This window comes from Antechinus flavipes, chromosome 5 (genome assembly GCF_016432865.1).
Source record: "Antechinus flavipes isolate AdamAnt ecotype Samford, QLD, Australia chromosome 5, AdamAnt_v2, whole genome shotgun sequence".
Classification (NCBI taxonomy): Eukaryota; Metazoa; Chordata; class Mammalia; order Dasyuromorphia; family Dasyuridae; genus Antechinus; species Antechinus flavipes.
In genome coordinates this window covers 36,054,828-36,077,309 of record NC_067402.1, presented here as the reverse complement: position 1 = coordinate 36,077,309, position 22,482 = coordinate 36,054,828, and the positions used below count along the sequence as shown (strand labels likewise).

The window sequence follows — 22,482 nt, the reverse complement described above, 5'->3', positions numbered from 1 at the left end:
ACAGAAAGACTGACCAACCACAGAGAAAGGGGTGAGGCCACAGGCATCTTGTATGGTTTGTCAACAACCTTTCTCCAATCAGAACTCAGTTCTCTTAGAGGACCAAAGTCCTCGTGGATGATGAGGGGCCCGAGCTGAGACCCTGAAGACATGAAGGCCTTTTCCAAGCGGAACAGGTTAGTGGGCACAGCGAGGGGAGCGGTGGTTCTTGGCACGCGGGCGCCTCCGCCGCGCCACAGCCTCCGCAGCCAGTCACTACCCGGCTCCAGCAGGGTGCGGGGCTAGGAGGGCGGGCGCGTGTGCAGGAGAGGAACCTGTCACGCTTCCCCAACGGTCATTCGCTCGCGGCTCCCGCTGGCTCGGCCCCCCTCCCCTCCTCTCGGCCCCGCCGAACCTCGAAGGCCGGCTCTCCCTGCCTGTCTATTTCGTGTGCTCGCCAATGGGAGCCCACGGACGGGACCCGCCCTCCTCTCCTACCCCCTGGAGCTCCTACGCCTGGAGCTCTGCTCGCCTCGGCCGTTAGAGGGCGGGGTCAATAAGGAGCAGGTCCCAGTGAGAAATCTGCGGACTGCTTGGCTCTGAAAACCGCCGAGCTCCTCGGAGCCCCAGTTAGTAACAGCACCGGCCCCCCAGAGTTGTTGGAGGGATCGAATGCAAACGTTTCGCAAAACCTTGTAGCTATTTGTAAATAATGAAATAGTGGCGGGCATTTATGGAGCGCTTGCTGTGTACAGACACTGTGCTCATTTATAAAGTTGGTTTATCCACTTATAATAATAACTGTAGCACTTATCCAGGTCTCCTTATGAAGAAGCTGGATGATAATGATACTGGTAACTAGCCCTCACTGTGTACAGGCACTGTGCTAATTTATAAAGAGGCTGGTTTACCCACTTATAGTGATAGTAATACCGATAACTAGCATTTATGTAGCACTTACAGTGAACAAACCCTGTGCAATTTATTTATTTATTTATTTTTGGGTAACTTTTGAGAATTTAGTGTTTTCTCTCATGATTAACTTTTCACATTTTCATTTAAAGAATAGAAAACTATGATATATATGGAACACTATGTGTCACTGGATTTTCTGTACTTTGAGTGGAAATGAACTCATTTACAATAAAAGAATCTGATTTATAAAATGTCAAAAGCAGTGGCAAAATTAGACTTAGCCTCTTCCTAACTCTGCCTAATAAGATGGAAGAAAAGGAGAGCTTGAAAAAAGAGAAGCTGGGGGTGGGGAATAAGGATGAAGTGAAACAGAGTTGTTTGGGGAGATTTATTCCCCATTCCACTAAAAGTCTCCACTCTGTAGGTACACTTCAGCTCTTTATATAGCCCTGTGCTAATTTATAAAGAAGCTGGTTTACACAGTAATAATAACGATGAAGATAGTGATATTGATAACTAGCACTTACAGGCACTGTGCTAATTTATTTATTTTTATTATATCTTTTTATTTGTAAAACATGCATGGGTAATTTTTCAACACTGATCCTTGCAAAACCTTCTGTTCCAACTTTTCCCCTCCTTCCTCCCACTAGCTGGTAGGTAGTCCCATACATGTTAAATATGTTAAAGTATAGGTTATATATGTATACATATGTATAGTTATCTTGTGCTAATTTATAAAGAAGCTGGTTTACCTAGTTATAAAAGTAATGATGCGGCAGCTAGATGGCACAGTGAATAGAACATGGGCCCTGAAGTCAGGAAGATCTGACTTCAAATCCCACCCCAGACACTTAATACTTCCTAGCTATGTGACCCTGAGCAAGTCATTTAACCCCAATTGCCTTAGCAAAAAAAAAAAAAAAAAAAGTAATGACAGTAATATCTATAATAGCATTTATGTAGCACTTACTGTATACAGGCCTTGTACTAATTGTGAAGAGGCTGTTTCACCCAATTTGTATAATAACAGCAGCAACTAGCCTTCATGTTTCCAAAGTCCTTTCTATAACCTGATGTCATTTGATCTGCATGACCATCTTGGGAGGTAGATGACCTTAGGCAGGGGTCCTCAAACTTTGTAAATAGGGGGCCAGTAGTCCCTCAGACTGTTGGAGGGCCGGACTATAGTAAAAACAAAAACTTTTGTTTTGTGGGCCTTTAAATAAAGAAACTTCATAGCCCTGGGTGAGGGGGATAATCGTCCTCAGCTGCTGCATCTGGCCTGCGGGCTTTAGTTTGAGGACCCCTGCCTTAGAACATCCTTTTTCTTATTGTGGTTCAGTCATTTTTTGGTCCTGTCTGACTCTTTGTGTTCCTATTTGGGATTTTCTCAGCAAAAGATAAAGGAGCAGTTTTGCTATTTTCTTTTCCAGCTCATTTTACAGATGGGAAAACTGAGGCAAGCAGGTGAAGTGACCCGCCCAGGATCACCCAACTGGGAAGGGTCTGAGGCCAGGTGAAAACACTGGCCCATACCCATTTTGCCTGACAGAAAATCTGTGCCTCTCCTTATTGCAAAACCAAAGCCAGATCAAGGAGCACTTAAGTGCTTACTGTGTGGTTTCAGAGACAGCAGCAGACCTTCCCATCTCCTAAGGAGCTCCCTCTCTAGAGGTATAATATTCACTCTAAAATGTTCTCTATTTCTGTTTTTTGGGGGTCTCTGGAGGCAGCCTTTTAGTTCAGTAATCACCACACGAGTAGCCAGAGGTTAAAGTCCAAATCCTTTATTATCTCTTTCAAAGTCTTGTCTCTTTTCCTGGGGCTTTGGCTAGCTTAGTTGGAGGCCTTCCAGAGTCTTAGTTCCGAGAGCTTGAGCTCCTGCCTTCTTCTCTAGCCTCTGAATCTCTCTGAATTCCAAGGGTTTGTGCTTCAACTTCCAGCTACAACAAAGGTGGAAGATGAAATGAATCTGTCTCAGCCTCCGAGAGCTTCTAGTGCACTTGTCCTTTCTGGGCCTGAGAGCTTCTTGCTGTGCTGTACACTGGCTACACACCAATCATTATATCACTAGGAAACCATTATTTGTTGTAGAATTAAATCAATGCTAAATTAGATTTAACCACTGTCTCCTCAATCACTTAGTATCTTGTTTCAAGTTCTAGCCCATAACATCTTATAGAATCAGATCAATCATACTGAACCACGCTAAATTAGATAATTATTGTCTCTATCAGTTCCACTGACTTAGTACCTTGTAAGAATCCTTTGTTTCAAGTTCAGAGTTCTGGCCCATAACATAGAAGTGGACAGTTGGCCATCTCTTTTACTAAATGAGACATCTGAGAGATTAAAGGGAGAGAACCAGCAGAGAGGGGCCAGTGGAGTTCTTGTAGCAAGTCTTAGCTGAAGCGGGAAGAGAACACAAGGACCACCACGCCTGTGGCTGGGAGATGGGGCATCTTCTTGTTGGATAGCCAGCCGCGAGACCGGGAGGAACAGGAGGGAGGTACAAGAAGCCTGGGGTGGTTGGAAGGGACCCATTGATAAGGTTTTAAAAGTCCAACAACAGGTTTTACCTGCTGTGTAATGACTCTTTTCAACCAGTTCAAGAAACATTTATCAAACTCTCCTGTCCCAGATGGGGAAAGGAATGTCCAAAGATCACACAGGTGGTGACTGTAGTTGGAAATGGAAACAGAGGTTGGGAGATTCCTGAGCCAAAGATTCACTTAATCAGATCAGCCAGTGGGGGAGGAGGGAAAGTTTGTTGGAAGAAAAACTGGGCTGTGTTTGTTTATACAATCTCTGACCTTAAAACAGCTTTCAACTCATGGTGCAAAGTTCCCTTGTTTGGTTAGACATTCTGTTATGATTCCACAAAATGTACCGAGCTGTTCTTCTTAGCTTGAGACAAGAGCGGCAGAGTTTTAATCATTTTATATCATGGAACATGGGAACAAGAACTGAGTCTGATTTTTTTTTTGAGTATCCCCAGACTTAGCACATTCTCTGGCCCATAATAAGCCTTTAATAAATGTTTATTGATTAATTATTGTTATTGTGATATACATCATTACAGAATCCTAAAGGAATATCATTTAAGAATTTTGCAAAGAACATTACCAACATTTCTTTATTACTTCTTTGGAGTAGGTTTTTTTTTTTTTCATCCTTAATTGTGAAAGTCTGCATTTATTCAGTTCATTCACTAAAATATGGTAGGAAGGGTTGTCTCTCATTTGGTGGATTTGGTGAAGATTTGATAAGAATTTATTTGAATTTAAATTCTGTGCTTTCTATCTAGAAAGAGTGCAGAGAAACCTGAAATGCCTTCTGGATAGCAGAAACCATTTTGGTTTAGTTTGTAGCTGTACAGTCCTTCACTTGGATACAATTCTTTGTGACCTGTGGATTATATTGTACCGATCCTGTCCATGAGGTTTTCTTGGCAAAGATACTAGAGTACTTGGCCATTTCCGCCTCCAGTGAATTAAGGCAACACAGTTGTGACTTTGCTAAAGTCATACAGCTTGTAAATATATGAGGCTGGATTTGAATTCAGGTTTTCCTGACTCTAAGCCCAGGGCTCTATCTACTAGACCACCTAGTTGCCCTTTAGTTTAGTTGTTTTGCTTGTTTGTTTTAAGTTTAGTCTTTCAGTTTTTAAAAATCTTGGCAGAGAACTGGAATGATTTGCCATTTCCGTCTCCTTATTTTACAGATGCAGAAACTGAGGCAGACGGGGCAAAATGACTTGCCCAAGGTCACCCAGTTAGGGCATGTCTGAGACCAGATTTGAATTCAGAGAGATGCTCTGGGCAATATGGTACCCTCTAGTAGTCCTTGGTTTATAAAAATTTCATTGGTCCTAGAAGGTCTGATCCCGCTGTGATTGACCTTTGGCCCGCTCTGTTTCCCATTTGGACCAGTTTGCTCCACCTTAAGTAATCTAGGCCCATGGGTCTCCTTAAGTAACCTGGCTGGGCCTCCAGCCTTGGCTTCTTGAGGTACAGATCCTGGCCCGCCACTTGGATGATTACAACAAAGTCCTTCCGCCTCCTTAGAGTGTTCTGCATCTGCTGCCCTTTGGTCGGTGGCGCTCTCCAGTGACCCAGAAAACCCCGGGGGGAGCGAGGGGCTACATCCAAACAAGGCGGGGGAGGGAAAGAAAAGTCTCCAAGCAGGGCCGATGACATTGGCATTGGTGCCAGGAGGCAGACCTGGGTTTTGTTCTGGTTCTTCCATTCATTTTCTGTGTGATTTGAATGTCACTTAGCTCACCCAAACCAAGCTGGTGGAGCTAGATAACCAAGATTCTCTCAAACTATCTTTCCATGACTGTTTTAAAACCAGTAGGATTATGGACCCCGCTTGTAGCTCCAATATTAGAAACATCAGACACATTAGAGAGAGAGCAGCTAAAAAGCCTTAAATGGTCACAACTGACAGAATGGATGCTTAGTGAGGAAAGATCTTTAAAGGTTTGAAGAAAGTGCCAGGAATTTTTGGTGTGAAATCTGTCCTGTAGGACAGTGGAGCCATCCTCAAATAGAAAAGGCCATAAAGGGACCTTAGGACCCCAGTGGGCAGCCCACTGACCCAGAAAACCACGCACATTCTATGGTTCTGTTTTTATTAACACACCAATACATTAAAATCAGGCAGGAGCTGCTCCATTTTCATTTGCTTTGAGTTGGGTGTTTAGTGCCTCTGGTCTAGTGGATAGGCTCCTTACTGTCAAGTCAAGAACACCTGAGTTCAACATCAATAAGTAACATATGTAGCATATGTCAGACACTGTGCTAAGCACTTTACAATTACTATCTCATTTGATCCCCACAACAACTCTGGGAGGATGGTGCTATTATTACCCCCATTTTACAGATGAGGAGATTGAGGCAAAGTTAAATGGTGTTCCTCACTTCTCATCTGTAATGGGCCAGAACTCTGAAACAAGGATTCTTTACAAGGTGTTAACTGAGTGGAATTGATAAAACAATGGTTATCTAATTTAGCATGGTGATTAATAGTTCTCTAGTTCAGTATGATTGAATTAATCTTACAACAAACAATGGTTCCGTAATGATATGATTTATACTATGAGGAATGGATTTAATTCTAATAGAGTATTTAAGAGGCCAGAGTCAGACCTAGAGGGGGGATCCAACAGATTGGGAGACAGACTGGGAGAAGACAGAGGGCTGGAGCTGGCTGGCCTGTCCTCCTGCTTCCCCCATGAGACCAAGGCCTATCTGAAGGTCCCCTAGAGAGCTAGCCAAGCCCCAGACAAGGAGACAGGACAGCCACCAGGAGGCTCTTTATCTTCCAGTGTGTTTCCCAGATCCCATAGCTTTTATATATCTATTATAATTACATCATTGTAAGTGTGACTTTTGTAGAACTATATTAAGTACTAAGTACATGTACTGAACTAGAGAACTATTAATTACCATGCTAAACTAGATAACCTTTGTCATCGATTCCTCTGAGTTAGCACCTTGTTTCAAGTATGCTTCTCCAGCGTTCTGCTTCTCTACGCTCCTCCTCCTCACCCCACCTGGGGTATGTGATGCTCTTGACCTGCTCTCTGGGGATTCCCTCTCTTTGGAATATTGGGGCTCCTCCTTCTGCTGGCTCCCCTTGGACATGACCCGGGTTCTTTCTTCAGCTCCTTTGCTGGATCTTTAACCAATTGGCACTCCCTTCCCCCTTGCCTCTAGGCTCCATCTCACCTCTTTTCTGTGCCAAGGGTTTCTCCATTTCTGGCCCAGTCTTTTCCCTGAGCTCAGTCCCATGTCACCCATTGCCTACTGCACATTTCAAACAGAATGGTTTTTTTCCTTTATTAAAGCTTTTTATTTTTCAAAACATATGCGTGGACAATTCCTTCAACATTAGCCCTTGCAAAACCTTGTGTTCCAATTTCCCCCCTCCCCCACACCCTCCTCTAGATGGCATGTAGTCCAATATATGTTAAACATGGTAGAAATATGTTAAATCCAATCCATGCATACATAGTTGTACAATTATCCTGCTGCACAAGAAAAATCAAACCCGTAAAAAAAAAGAGAGAGAAACAAAATAAACTGCGAGCAAACCACAAACAGAGTGAAACTAGCACGTTGTGGTCCACACTCAGTTCCCACAGGCCTCTCTGCGTGCCGACGGCTCTCTTCACAGCTGAACAATTGGAACTGGCCTGAATCATCTCATTGTTGGAGAGCCGCGTCCGTCGGAATCGATCATCATATAGTCTTCTTGTTACATCTAACAATGTTTTACAGACATTTCAAACTCATCTTTCCTGAAAACTCTCCATTCACCAAAATAGCCGTATTTCTGGGGAAGGCGTCCGCCCTTGCCGGTCTCCCCGTTCCCTGTGCCAGAGGGGCCCTCCTCCCTGGCCTCCGCCCCCCAGAACCACTCCCTTTGAGGGGCAGCCCAAGCATGCCTTCGGAGCGGAGCCCCCTCCCACGCCGCCTTGTGTCTGTTTTGTATCTGTTTTCTCTAAATGAAGGGTCTCTAGATTGACACATGATTGCCGCCGGTAAGGATGGTTTCTCTTATATCGTTTATTCGCGGTCCCCGGCACGTAGTTAGCACGCTCACGAGTTATACTCATCTTTGTGCCTCAGGGAATCTCGGGGCATCCGTCAGAGCGCCTCTCTTGCAGGTAGGGGGCCCCCGACCTTTCATTCGTGCTTCTCTGTGCACACGTGGGTCCCCGGACGCTCCCGTGGGTCCCTGGGCGCTCCCGTGGGTCCCTGGGCGTTCCCGTGGGTCCCCGGCGCTCCCGTGGGTCCCGGGCGTTCCCGTGGGTCCCCGGCGTTCCCGTGGGTCCCGGGCGCCCCCGTGGGTCCCCGGGCGTTCCCGTGGGTCCCCGGGCGCTCCCGTGGGTCCTCGGCGCTCCCGTGGGTCCCTGGGCGCTCCCGTGGGTCCCGGGCGCCCCCGTGGGTCCCGGGCGTTCCCGTGGGTCCCCGGCGCCCCCGTGGGAGTGCGTCACATTTGTGCCCCGTGACCGCGGCCCCAGTGTGCCCAGTACGCGCGTCTCCGCTCCGTAACTTCAGCTTATGGGATGGAGACTAAATGGGGAGAACTGCGGCCCGCCCAGTTTGGAAAACGGCTCCTGGATTTCCCGGACATAATGGGAGGGCAAAGGAGGACTGGGAGAAAAGCGCCTGCGAAGCCTTCCGGGGCTGACAGCTGTCAGCAACACTGAACGTCTCCGGAGGGTGGCGATAAAGAGCCGGATTTTCCAAGTCCCGGCGCCCTGCTACCTGAGGAGCCCAGAACTCAGGCGCTCGTCCTCTGCGACATCGTGTCCTACTCCCAACATGAAAGGTCTGGGGGGCCATTTGCGGTAGGGCAAGGAAAGAAAGGGCACCTAGATGTTCCATATACAAGTATTTTTGGCTTCAATTATAGATGAGTCTCTTTTAAAAAAATCTATTTTCCATTTATTTCCTTCTCAATTTTGGTTAATATAAAAACAAGTAAAGCTAAATGTTATCTTCTTCCACATTTTCCTGGTAAAAAAAATAAAATTCGTTAGCCTCAATGGTATTATTTGGATACAAAAAATTTCTTGATTTTATTTTTTAGAAAATCCTTGTTTTTCTCTCAGATATAATACAAACTATCTATATACCAAGTTCTTGGTGACAATGGAAATCCCTACTTGGTATGACATTTCCTCTGCTGTATTTTTTTTTTTTTATCTTCCTTTCTTATTCGTGGGAATAAAGGAAAGAGAGGCAGGTTCATGTTGATAGGATCTTTCACTTAAAATAAGACAGAAAAAGAAGACAACTGGGCTATTTATAAATTCCCCAAATGGGTGCCTGTCTTTACATTTTATTGCATAAGATACCGCAAACAGTGTCAGTGTGTATGAGAAAGACGGTTTATGCCACCTACTCAATATGAATTATTTGCCAAATAGAAGGAAAAAATCCACTTTTCCTCTCTGGATATTGATTCAGCTTCCACATAGAGAAAAATTACCCTTATTATAGTGATTAGTACCAAGTGCTTTTCATTATGCAGTAAAAATTCATCTCCTCTGCCTCAGAGGCACAGTTTCCAAGAAAACAATGAGCTCTACTTTTGGAAAGGTACTTCGTGATACCATTTTGGTAGCTAACATCTTCACAGTAGTGAGGTTCACTGGCTTCCGGGGGAGGGCTTGTGATAGCCGGCCATGTCACTTTTGGGAGTTCCGTGATTACCTCTGCCTCTGGGCTGTCCGTCTGATGGTTTCTGGTGCCAGGCTCCAATATCACCTTTGCCTCTTCCTGGCTGGCAGTTTTCCCCAGCACCTGCAATTTCTTCCATCCTTTGTAACCGGTTAACACATGGCTTTGTTCCATGGGCCAACCTAATCATCGAGCTTATCACAAGCATAGTTTTCAGCTGTTTTTTTTCAAGCTGAAACCTGTATTCCTTTTTCCTTACCTCATTCTGGTTGTATCTTTTCCAGCACAAATGCTTAGTATTCCTTATTTCACTCCAGTTCCACAGACATTTAAGACATATCTGCTATTTGTAAGGCACTGGAGGGGTTAGGGATTCAAAGACAAATGAAAGGATCCACCTCTATGGACTTAACAATTTTTAACTGTGGTGATATAAGCTATCTCTGAGTAAGTGATAAATTGCTCTTGAATTTGGCAGCCTTCACTAAGCTTTTCTAATTGTTTTCTTTGTAGAGGGGAGCCATTCCACAGTACATAGATGATTAACAGAAACTTTCCAAAACCTTTCTGATAAAAAAAATCCATGATATGATAATCACTCAACCTATAGTGAAAAGGTTGTGAAACAAAAGAGTTTTCTTAGAATCTTTATCTAAAGAATCTCCCTTTTCTTCCCTTCTTTACTGATGTTAGGATTGAAGTGAAGGAAGGCCTTACAAAGTCAGCAGTCTCATTCTCTCCTGGAAAGATCAGGAAGACGGAGGTGACCTTGATGCAGAGGGTGACCCTGGCCTTATTAAACTAAGGTCCTTCCAGGTCTCAGCTTATTTTAGCTAAGGAGAGGGAGGGGGTGAGAAGAAAGCAAGTCTAGACCTCTTCCTGATGGGATTGTGCTTTTGGAGAAGGAAGCACAAACAATCTGAGGAGGAGGAGCTGCAGCTGGCCAGGTCCCTCCCACCTTCTTCCTTCCCTTTTTTTCCTTTCCTGCCCTGAGAGTTTTGCATCCTTGTGGGTGACCAGACTTCCACTTGGAGCTAAGGTAAGACTGTCCCTGCCTCTACCCAAGCCTTGCTGTGTATCTTTCTTCTGCTGTGGCTCCATTTTGAGAACTCTTGAATAACCTTCGAATGTCTCCATCTGTTCCAACTCCAAACCTTGACTTAATAGCGGCCTGAGCCTGGGCCCTTAGACTTGCTAGTTCAGCGAGGTTCTTCTCTTACCAAATGGCAAGTAACCCTTAAACCAAAACAAACAATATTTCTCTATTATGTTACGTTATGTTAAATATATCATATTTATGCATATGCATATGCAATATGATCTCTTGCTGTAGGTGTGTTGCAAAACCCACTCTGAGAGCCTGGAGGGATTTCTGGCCTCTAATTTCATGTGACTGTCTTCTGGGAAATCATTTTAACTTCTTTTGCTTAAAACCTCTGCTTTTTCATTTCTTAAAAAAAGTTCATTTTCCTTACATCTTTGAGTATTATGTTTCTTAAAAGATGCTCATTATAACCAGTAGTGAAGGTAGAATTATTGCAACAGAAAAGTGAATTAAAACATGTCCTTCAAATGCATGCACATGTTTAACATATATTGGAAGCTTGCTGTCTAAGGGACGAGGAGAGGGAAGGAGAAATATTTGGAACACAAGGTTTTGCAAGGGTGGATGTTGAAAATTATCTTTGCATGAATTTTAAAAAATAAAAAGTTATTACTGAAAAAAAGTGACCTTCAATTCCAAAAATGCTATCCACATCCAAAGAACTATGGAATCTGAATGCAGATTCCATATTTTCACTTTTATTTTGTTTTTTTCTTTCTCATGGCTTTATCCTTTTGCTTAGATTTTTTTACAACACGACTAAAGTAGAAAGGTTTATTTTTATGTTTACTTTATATATTTCCTATACTTATGGAGTCATAGCTGCTACCCCAGCCCCAATAATCCTGTCATTTTTTTCTCTTTCATTAGAACAAAAGGATCTTTTCCCATGATTGTCTAACCTCTGAGATTATCTTATCTGCTCCGCCCAATTATCCTGTTTTTTTCATCTCATTCTGCTGAGTTACCCTTCCCTCTTAAGGAGGAAATCTGCAGGGTATGTCACCCCTTATCCCAAATAAATATCAAATAAATGCCTGTGCTTGATTTAAAGATGGTTTCAAGCCCCGGGAGCCCAACTTCTTTAGCCTCCTCCAACAACCTATATCAGATGGTTTGCTTGGGAAGGAGGGAAAGGAGGGAGGGAAAAAAATGGCAATAAAAATCTTAATCAAGTAAATGTTGAAAAAACTATCTTTAAAAAATAAAATGAAAAAGTAAATTCAAAAAGATGACCTTTTCCATTCTGGGCTTGTCTTCAAGCTTACTTCATAGGAAAGAAAGCTTATCAATTCTACTTTGTTTCTTCCTGGGACTCGTGATCTGTCACTGAAAGACTCCTTGTTCATCCCCTCTGTGTTTCTTCTGAAATCCCCAAGTAGGGTGCCAACCAATCTTGGGAATTGACAATCTGGATGTTCTGTTTGTGTGTGTATTAGGTGGCCAGAAATGCCCCAGAGATGAGTGGTGAGAAGGCTCTCATTCTGAGAAATGGGGGATGTTGAGTCCAAACTGGGTCCTTCTTACACCTTGTATACGCATTCTGTAGCTCTATAGATAATATTCTCATCCTTAAAGTTGGTGGAGTTATTTCACTGGTCTTCAGCAACCATCAAAAATTGCCAAGTTTCATTATTTGTTTCCCAGGTATCTCAGCACCTTCCTAGTTCAGAACCTAATCCCATTAAAAAGAGGCTCTTTACCGGCCTCCTTGATTTCCATCTTTTCCTGCTCCAGTCATTCTCACCATTGTAAGTGAATGTCCTCAAGCCTGCGCCCAATCTTATCCTTCCTGATATGTAAACTTGGTGGTTCCCTGATTACTTGCAGACTTCAGCTTTGCAAATCAAAACCCCAAGCTACCTTTGGCCTTGGATGCCATGGCCTCCCACTTTTCCTTTCCAACCTATTACCCATCCCCCTCTGCAGTCTCTCAGACAGACCTTAACTCCCTGTTCAAGCAGGAATCATCACCTTCTCTAGGAGACATTTCTGGTGCCTCTGCTGCTATTCCAGCACCTAAATCATCCTCTCTCTCTTTTACACCCACTCTTCCCCTTCCCTCCCTTTCCCCACGGATGTATTGTCTTTCCTCAAAGTTCCTTGGGGTCTAAGATTCCAAGAAGCATCTTTTTATCCCTAGCATCCAGCATAGTTCCTGCCCCATAGGAGGAAGCTTTATTGATGAATTGATTTCTGATATTAAAACCAGCCCATTACCCACAATGCCACTTGCTTCTTGGCATAAAAATACAGGGAAGTTAAATTTGGTCATTTCTAAAAGCAAAGAAAAAGCAGTGTTTAATGGGAAACTTTTTTTTTTGTCTGCTTATAAATGACAACAGTAATCCTCATCTGAGCCGGTCAGCATATTAAAAAAAAATGTACTCAAGGAAATAAGATTTAGCTTTTAAATTTGTTACTAAGAAAAATGCCAGTGAAATCTGTAATTCATTTCTGTTTATAGCTATAATTTTTATTACTCTGGTCATTTTGTAGATTTTAGTCAGCGCAGATGGATGAGCTAAAATAGTGAGAAACTGAACCATACCAATTATAATCAATGTTATTAGTTAAAGTTGAATATGGAGCGAGAGAAGTGAATGATAGTAAGGTTTTGTTGAAAATTGTGGCCAACACTGGGCTTTTTAGAAATGGCTGGGAATTAGTGAAGAGTGCTATTTGAAACTTAGATTGGGACATGTTTAAAGAGAAACACATGCCCTTTTATTAGGGACATGAAACAAAATCTCTCAGTCCTAGTTTAGTTGGGTGTCTGGATTCAATTGTCAGGATTAATAAATCACAGCTGCAAATGTTAAATTCCTGGCATGATTCTTGATTCAACAGTTTTCCCCTTGTCTGTTGTGTTTCAGATTTATTGCCCGCATTATGCTTGGAGCCTGGTATAAACTCGGTCTTTTCCTCTTGTGTTATCAAATTATCTCCTTGGAAGGCCATCCTGAAGGCCATTATATCGCCGCTGTCTATGAGCACCGGTCAATACTGACTCCGAACCCTAAAGTCCTCAGGGATCGAGAGTCAGCACTGAGACTCATGAACCGGAATCTAGATCTGTATGAAGAACAAGTAATGGCCGCAGCAAAGGAGGTGAGAAAACTTGTCCCGTTGTGAGACTAATAATATCTGACCATGACCCGGTTGTAGGTTGAGCAACAGGGTCCTTTGCTAGCAAGCCTTTGTATCTTCCTTCTCTAGGTCAGGAAATTGAGGCCGAGGTCACTTACGCATCATCACTGGCAATTAAGTGTTTGAATTGAGAACCAAGCAGGGTCTCTACCAAGTAGGCCACACTGCCTCTCAAACAGAGGAACCGAAGCAACTTTTTTTTTTTTTTTTGCAGTTCAACTTTTTATTTTAATAAAATCAGAATATGCACAGCACATGCAGTGCTAGCATCTAAACTAATACAGTAAGCAATTACTAAGCCTACAGTGACTTGAAGTTCAATCTTTACATTCAATAAGTTTAAATCCATTCTTGCATATGACTTGAATCCTTATTTATGAACTGAAAATATTGCTGGCTGATAACTTGCTAAAATGTTACCGCTGAATGTACAAATCACTGATTATGCCAATACAACAAAGATAACCACATGTTTCAGGACCGCAATGTGCCAGACATTCACGCAGAAAAAACAAAACAAAAAACAAACAAAAAAACCCACATACAACTAAGCAACAAACATCTGAGAATCTGGACACTTCACATCAGAGGTTAGAAGTGTTTCATTAAGACAAGTGTATCAAAACCTTGGCAGGTTTTAATTTCAAGTTGCCAATTTTGTTTTACTAACATCAGAAAGTTATGGCCACACTGGCAATGCCGGGTCTGCTTAATTTGACTTAAGTGTTTAATATGACTTAACATTAAAAGCTCACACTATCCCAAAATATATAATTTCATGCATATGGTGACATTCAACATTCAAGTGCCGGGTGTGCCTTTAAGTCAGATCAACCAAATTATTCGTGACATCTTCCTTATGTCTTAAGGCATTCACAATTTACACTGAAAGGTAATCATTTACAATCAATTTGTTGCCTTCAGATTTTCAGACACAAAATTCCAGGCCCATATTGAGAAAATAAAGAACCTGTCTTTAGGCAGTTCACAGAACAAGCTGATTTGAGGCAGCCCCGAACTCAAATGTACAAAAGGGACTATCGGAGTCTGCTTTGCTCATGACTCATTTCCTACTCCTACCAAGGAGAATGGATAAGCAAAAGAAATCAACTCAGTTGGGGCACAGAAAAGGAAAATGTTTTGTCAAATGTTACTATGAGGTTGAGTCTCTTAGTGTGTGGGATAGGTTGGATGCAAGACCCCCTTCCCAATGAACTAATCAGAGATGGCATCAGGTACAAAGAGAAAGCATTTACCAACTCCTCCCAAGTGCAGCGTTTAAAAGCAAAAGACTTGAGCCTTCTCATTGGATAACTAAAAGAATATAACCATCTTTGACCAATTGTTACCAATGTTGGCCGCCTCCCTCGGGTCATGTCACCTACCATTTCCTGTATCCCAGGGTTCAAAGTTCATCCCTTCAGAGATCAAATAACTTCCCCAAGATCTCAATTCTGGGAATAGGGATCATGTGGCTCAATACTGAAAAATACTTCACCCAGTCAGTTCCATTCAATAGGGAAACTTATTTGAAGAAAAATTAAAAGGTTTTAAATCTAGTTATAAATTTCTCAAACTGAGCAATGGAGTGACTGGGAGTCCCCCGAGGTGAATTTAGGTGCGTCTGATAACTGGGTTGAAGAGACAAATCCATGGCAGGCTCAATCCCAAGGCCAGCTTCGATAGCTAGGGTACCGAGGAGCCCTCCTCAAGTGTGCCAGAACCCTGGAACTACACAGCATGCTGACCGAATTGAAGGATGGCACATTTGGACCTGGTTTAGTGGAAAGGGTTCAGGGCCTGGATTTGAATCTCATTTCCTTGGTATTTATTTGTGTGATCACTGGAGAGTCAGTGTAGCAACTCATCCGCCAAATGATAATAGCAGTACTTAACCCCAAAGGGTTGCAGAGGGAAGCAGCTGACATCATGTTTTTTAAAAAGCACTTTGCAGAACCTTGAAGCTTCGTGTAAAATGTCAGCCTTTGTTATTCAGTACATCGTGCAGTCTATTTATATCTTTACCCAGAGGCCAAAAAACAAAGGAATTAAAATGATTCACGGGAGGGAACATCTATGCTGGCTGTAACTTCCTGGGAATTCTTGATTCCCTTTGCAAAAGAGACACTTGTGTTATAGTTGGTTAATGTTGGGCTTGGTCTTTCCAAAAAGAAGATCCTGAGCTCCAAGAGCAAGACTGGGTTTTGTCTTTTTTTGTTTTCCAAGTGCTTGGCATGGTACCTAGTACTCAGTAGGTGATTAATAGATGCTTGCTAACTTTTAACTTGGTTTCCTATTCAATTTCTCACTCTGCTTAGAAAATACAAGTTCATTTAATATTAACTTGAACAAAACATAATTTGGTTCATCATTTTGCCACAGAAAATAATAATCATTTCAAACTGAAATGCCTTCCGACTTAGCTACTCTCTGAGATGCTTCTTGACTTTGCTGCTTCTCTCTCTCCCTCTCCTTTCCTCTCTCCCTCTCTTTCTTCTCTCCCTCCCTTCCTCCTTCTCCCCCCACATTGGTACCAACTGTCAAGGGCTGAAATAGGGAGTCATTTAAGTGAATTTCAGGAGACACTGGTGGATTAAAGTCGTCATCCTTCCACTTGAGCTCTTTCAGCAGAGGTCCCCCTGTGAGTGCCAGGCCTTTTTAATCAGTCTAAGATTCTCTTACCGAGAACTTCACTGACTCACTGATGAATGCAGGAAAGATTTTATTTCATATTCTTGCAATAGGTTTCAATTTTTCATTCTATTTTAATATTAATATTTCTAATTTTCACAATTCTGAAAACTAAATCTTCATTCAATTCTTAGGCCAGGGACTTGTGTCTCTGTCAATTCAAGGAAGAGCTTCTGGGTTGGTCTCTGTTCTTAAGGTAATTCTTCAATTTGCAGGTGGGACAGTTATTCCTCAATATAACTTGTTTGTATAGAGTGTAATGTAAAACGCTTTGTTCCTCATATGACAATTAAAAACATCATCTAGGCCTTTCCTCTAATCACATTGTATTTTGACCTTTTAATTGACAGGGGGTGCAGATTATCGTATTTCCAGAAGATGGGATTCATGGATTCAACTTCACCCGAGATTCCCTTTACCCATTTCTGGACTTCCTTCCATCTCTCCAGTCTGAGGAATGGAATCCATGCCTGGAACCAGATAAGTTCAATGACACGGAGGTGGGTGCTACAGGTTTGCCTCTTCTTAAAGCTAAGTGAATAGAATTTAGGTCAGTTGTGGGATAAGAAACAATAACTGAATGGTCTTAAGTCTCTAAGAGAAATTCTGGAAGCTTCAAAAGAAGTTTGGGGAGTATTCTGAAGACTATTCACCTATATCAGGAAATAAGTCAAAATCCAGGAAATCTTTTTTAAAGTATTCATTTATTGATATTTTCCTCATTCCTTCAGATACAAAATAAGTTGTTGAAGATCTTCCATTATTTCTGCCACAGGACTAGACATGCAATAAATCTTCCTTAATTAATTGGGAGAATTATCAATGGGTGCTCAATTCATGTATTCATTCAACAGATATTTATAAAGTATATCACACAGAGCGAGGTGTTGTACTATTACTGAGCTAAGATAAGCTTTCTGCCATCAAAGAGTTTACCATCCCACAATTTGGTACAATAACTGTACTGTGCAACATCATGATAAGTTCATTAGAGAGTTACTAAACCAAGTGATTCTCCAGGGGAGATTTCCAGCAGTAGTTCTTTTGATTTGTTTTTAAAGAAAAGATATTTCAGCTGCCATGTAGACAACACTTTGGTGTTCTGCAAAGTATTTTATTTATATTCTCTTATCCTCACTACAACCCCTGGAGGTGGGTGTGAGTATTAATTCTCATTCTTTATTTTACATGTGAAGAAATTAAATCTCAGGGATAGTGAGATGCTTATCCCAAATCACGAGAGAGAGAGAGAGAGAGAGAGATGCAGAAAGAAAAACATAGGTAGATGGAGACTTCTTATTATTTATATTATTTATAGTGACACACTACTATGTGTCAAGCAGGGTGCCAGCATAGAGCTCAGAGGCAGTCCTAACGGGTCCCTTTGCCTCAAATCTCTCCTGTTTCCAGTTCATTCTCCACAAAGCTCTTATCTGTCCCATAAATTACCGTGATGAGGGTAGGGGCTGAACCTGTGATTTCCTTGATTTGGCAGACCCCAAATGAGGTAACACCCTGTACCAAATCATGTTGACACCTTCTCTGTAACTTACAGCCTTGGAGAATTCCATGTACAAGTAAAATGATTTCTTTGGTAGTCACTCAGCTGGTGAGTCAGAAATGGGACTGGAATCAAGGTCTTCAAGGCTTTGAAGCTGACTCTCCTGCCACTGCACTACGCTACTCCTATAACCAATCTCCTCTCCCCTAGCAGAATCTCTCCTGCACACTGATGTCAGGTTTATTTTAGCCATATATAGTTGTTCCCCTAGTAAAAAACAAAAAAACCCCAAAAAACAACTTTATAAGGCTTTCTACTGCTTACTCCCTGGATTCAAATTCTCTAAATTCCTGTGATCTTTTCCAAACTTTCTGCTTCAGGTTTCTGTGACTCCCTTCATGTGCACCCAGTGTTCTACCTGCTCATCCCCCAAGATTTCCTGTGCTTTCCCATATCCTGATCTCTGTAATTCTGTATATCTGCAATGCAATGTTTCTACACCTGCCACTTAGGAAATGGCCTCCTCCTGACAAGACAGACTACATCATGATCTCTCAGTGAAAAATGCTTCTATCTTGCCTGCCTTTGATACATCTCTTACAAATGTATAATCTCTTATGGTTCAGCCGTGTCTGCTTCCATACAATCTGATATGGACTCTGTCCATGGGCTCTTCTTGGCCAAGAAACTGAAGTCTGTCCCCAATTCATAGATGAGGAACTGAAGCAAAGTGACATCTCCAGAATCTCCCAGATAATAAATATCCTAAGTCACATTTGAATTCAAATCTTCCTGAATTTTCAGGTCAGTGATTTCTCCACTGCCTCTAAGTATTTTTATATTTATTTATAGGTTACATAACACATTATAATGTTTATTTGTATGCATTTGATAGGTTTCTTATTCTTTCCCATTATATTTAAGCACTTTGAAGGCAGAAATAGCATCTAGTTCATCTTTGTTTCCTTTGTTCCTAGCATAGTCCTTCACATATAACATAGTAGTTACTTAAGACTGGCTTGTTTCATTGCCTTAAAATTTACACAAAAGTTAAAAAAAAAATTTAAAAAAAAGTTTTTCCCTGGAGAGACGATATACTAGATGGAATGCTGGGTCTGGAAATAGGAAGACCTGCGTTCAAAGATGACTTTACTTACTAGCTTTTTGACCCTGGACAAGTCACTTAACCCTGGTTTACCTCAGTTTCCTTATTTATAAAGTGGGGATGATAATAGCACCTACTTCTCAGGGTTGTTGTGAGGTTCAAATGGATTAGCATTTGTACAACACAAATGTTAAAGCATATAAATGCTATTAGCTCTTATCATCATCATCATCGATGAGTTTCTTGATATATGGAAGGCCAATGACAAGTAATATATACCAGTATTCTCCTTATTTATTTTTTATTTGTCAATTTGGTTTGCTAGGTCCTCCAGCGGTTGAGTTGTATGGCCATCATGGGCCAAATGTACTTGGTGGCTAATCTGGGAACCAAGCAGCCTTGTAACAGTAGTGATGCACATTGCCCAGCTGATGGACGGTATCAATTCAATACTAATGTCGTGTTTAGTGATAATGGCACCTTTGTCACCAGCTATCGCAAGCAAAACCTCTATTTTGAATATGCTTTTGATACTCCTCCTGAAGTTGATTACAGCACCTTTGATACACCTTTTGCTGACAAGTTTGGCATTTTTATTTGCTTCGATATATTGTTCTTTGAACCAGCTGTGAGGCTCGTGAAGGACTATGGAGTCAAACATGTTGTGTTTACAGCTGCATGGATGAACCAGCTCCCGCTCCTGGCAAGTATTGAGATCCAACAGGCTTTTGCAGTTGCTTTCAACGTCAATGTTCTGGCAGTAAATAACCACCACCCGTCCTTGGGCATGACGGGCAGTGGCATTCATAGCCCGCGGAGGTCCTTTTGGTACCACAACATGGAGAGTCCTGAAGGCAAACTCATCATAGCCAAGATATCTGACCCCCCCGCAGACGCAGAGCTTCTGTGGAACGACACGAGCAGTACTTACGAGTCCTACAGAGACTTCTTCTCCAAAGAGCCTAACTGTGAGAATGACACAGATGCTCCCTGTAACGGATTCCCGGGATGGAGCCACGAGGCGGTGCCTTCCTTCCACTCTACGATGATGTATGACAATTTCACTCTGGTACCTGCTTGGGAAGAGCAAGGCAGCCTCCAAGTCTGTTCCAATTCCCTCTGTTGTTATGTGGATTACCAGAGGCACGTCTTATCGGACGATTTTTATGCTCTTGGGGTCTTTGATGATCTTCACACAGTACATGGCACTTACTATGTTCAAGCATGTGCTCTGGTGAAATGTGGTGGCCCCCAATTTGAGACCTGTGGACACGAAATAACAAATGCTACTGATACTTTTGACTTTCACCTCTGGGGAAATTTCAGTACCTCCTATGTGTTTCCTATATTACTGACTTCTGGAATGACACTGGAAATCCCAGGCCAACTGGGCTGGGAAGGCAGCCATTACTTCATGAGGAAAAATCAGTTGTCTGAAGGGTTACTTACAGCTGCTTTGTATGGACGCTGGTATGAGAGGGATTAGTATAACCAACTAGTCCATGGGATGAGTAACTTGGGATAAGTCATATTCAAAAGCAAAAATCATCTTCATTGTTTAGGGTTCTGGGTGCACAGATGGACACCAGCTGAGTCGAAGGATGCTGTTAATAATGTAAAAGAAAGGGATGCTTGCTTCCAAAGGCAGACATTTTGGCACTATGGAAAGAAGTAACATCATGGGTAGATCTCCTTTGTTCCATTTCTTTTAAACATGAATTCCAGAGACAGTTTCAAGTAATCTGTGATCAATTTTTAACGTCCTTTAGAAACTACTAGCCATTTAAAGCCATAAGACCTGTAGTACAAATGGAATTTGTTTAAATGGGCACTGTCTCCAGAAAAGCTAGAATTCTCAGTTTATTCCCTTTCCTAATGACTTAGAAATTAAAAACAGGGACCTTAGACAATTGCATGGAAAAAAAAATTTCAGAAAAACAGTGCCAGATGGTAGGTGGAAGATGATAGAAGCATTCAAAAACAATAAATTGGCATTTAAAAAAAATCTGATGGACTCTAGTATTTGCCTCATTATCTTGTCAGCCAGGAAATAAATGGGAAAGGGATCATGACAAAGTGATGGGAAATCAATTAACAGAAACTTTGAGTTGAACTGAATTTTGACCGTGGTTTTGGGAAACAAAGTAGTAAAACTCATTTTAGGCTATAACATATACATAGGTGTCTCCACCTGTATTTTGTGTTACTTTGTGACAAGCTATAGTATATTTAGAAAACCTGGCACTTTTGAATATGGTGAAAGTTAACCAAAATACTTTTGCATTACCTACTTTGATCATATATAATGGAGAAGGTGAGATTTTGAATTCATTGAATCCATTTATTTTCAGTTAGTTAGAAAGTTAACACTTGTTTACTTCCAAGTTTAGAAAACTAACTTTTCTAAACTTGTATGTATTTTCCCATCATTTAATGTCATTTCTAAGCTCTAAGAATAAAACATGCCATGCTGGCTTCCTTTTTAATTGTGTTAAGAATTTATTAGGTTCATTTCTATTCGTATGAAATAATGGTCTAAATCACTACTGATTAGGGAAATACAAATTAAGACAACTTTGAGATAGCACATTACACCTTTCAGATTCGGTAAGATGACAGAAAAAGGTAATGGTAAATATTGGAAGGGATGTGGGAAAATTGGGATACTAATGCATTGTTGAAGTTGTGAACTGATCCAGTCATTGTGCAAAGTAATTTGGAACTATCCTTAGAGGGCCATAAATTGGTGCATACTCTTTGACCCAACACTCTTCTCCTGGTTCTGAATTCCAAAGAGATCATAAAAGAGGGAAAAGGACCCACTAGTACAGAAATTTTTGTAGAAACACTTTTTGTAGAGTCAGGAGACTGGAAATTGAGTAGATGCCCCTCTGTGGCTGAATAAGTTATGGTATATAAATGTGATGCAATATTATAGTTGCATAGGAAATGATAAGCAGGCTGATTTCAGAAAAGCCTGGAAAGACTTATGAACTGATAGGCTGAATAACGTGAATAGAACCAAAAAGACATTGTACACAGTAATAAGATTTTGTGATGATCAACTGTCATGGACCTGGCTCTTCTCAACAATGGATGATTTAAAGCAATTCCAATTGACTTGGGATGGAAAATGCTGTCCACATCTAGAGATGCAACTATGGAGACTGAATGTAGATAGAATAGTATTTTTACTTTTGCTTGCTTGTTTTTCTTTCTTGTGGCTTTTCCCTTTTTGTCTAATTTTTCTTTCACAACATGAAAAATATGCAAATAAATTTAAAAGAATTCCATATATTTAACCTATATCAGATTGCTTGCTGTGTTAGGGAGGAGGGAGGGAGAAAAATTTGGAGCACAAAGCCCTACAAAAATAAATGTTGAAAACTATCTTTACATGTATCTAGAAAAATAAAATACTATTAGGAAAAAACATACTGTCATGGAGGAAAAAGAAGAATTAGGTTCAATAGGAGCAGGAAATTAGTTTTACATACATAGGCCTCCAGCCACCAAAGTATTCTTAACATTTGATTCTCATCATCTTACCAGGTAAGCATACCACACATCTTTTGATTAGGACATACTACTAGATTTGTCAAAAATAAATGTAAGCTTCCTTTTAGTATGGAAATCCAAACTAGTAAATAACACAATTTTTTTTTCCCCCAGTAATGTACAATAATCATCCATAACAATAACATGGTCATTTCAGGATCTGGAGGGAAGAAGAAATAAACAAGCAGAATGAGCAAAGACTGAGGCAGGTGAGAAAGTCTGATATGCCAGACAAAGGCACTGAAAAGGACCTGGTTATAGGCAAATAAACGTTTTG

General features: G+C 41.4%; 1 protein-coding gene across 2 annotated transcripts; it reads left to right on the top strand.

Moving 5' to 3' along the window:
• The first annotated feature begins 84 nt into the window (after positions 1 to 84).
• On the top strand, positions 85 to 21,944 carry BTD (biotinidase). 2 transcript variants are annotated; one of them, XM_051963118.1, is made up of 4 exons: positions 85 to 176; positions 13,077 to 13,311; positions 16,392 to 16,541; positions 18,973 to 21,944. In XM_051963118.1, the coding sequence occupies exons 1-4, from the start codon at positions 151 to 153 to the stop codon at positions 20,131 to 20,133; spliced, it is 1,572 nt and encodes a 523-aa protein (XP_051819078.1). In that variant the 5' UTR covers positions 85 to 150; the 3' UTR covers positions 20,134 to 21,944. The 2 variants fall into 2 exon arrangements, with proteins under 2 accessions (XP_051819078.1, XP_051819079.1); XM_051963119.1 differs by lacking the exon at positions 85 to 176 and adding an exon at positions 10,016 to 10,134.
• The last annotated feature ends 538 nt before the right edge of the window (positions 21,945 to 22,482 follow it).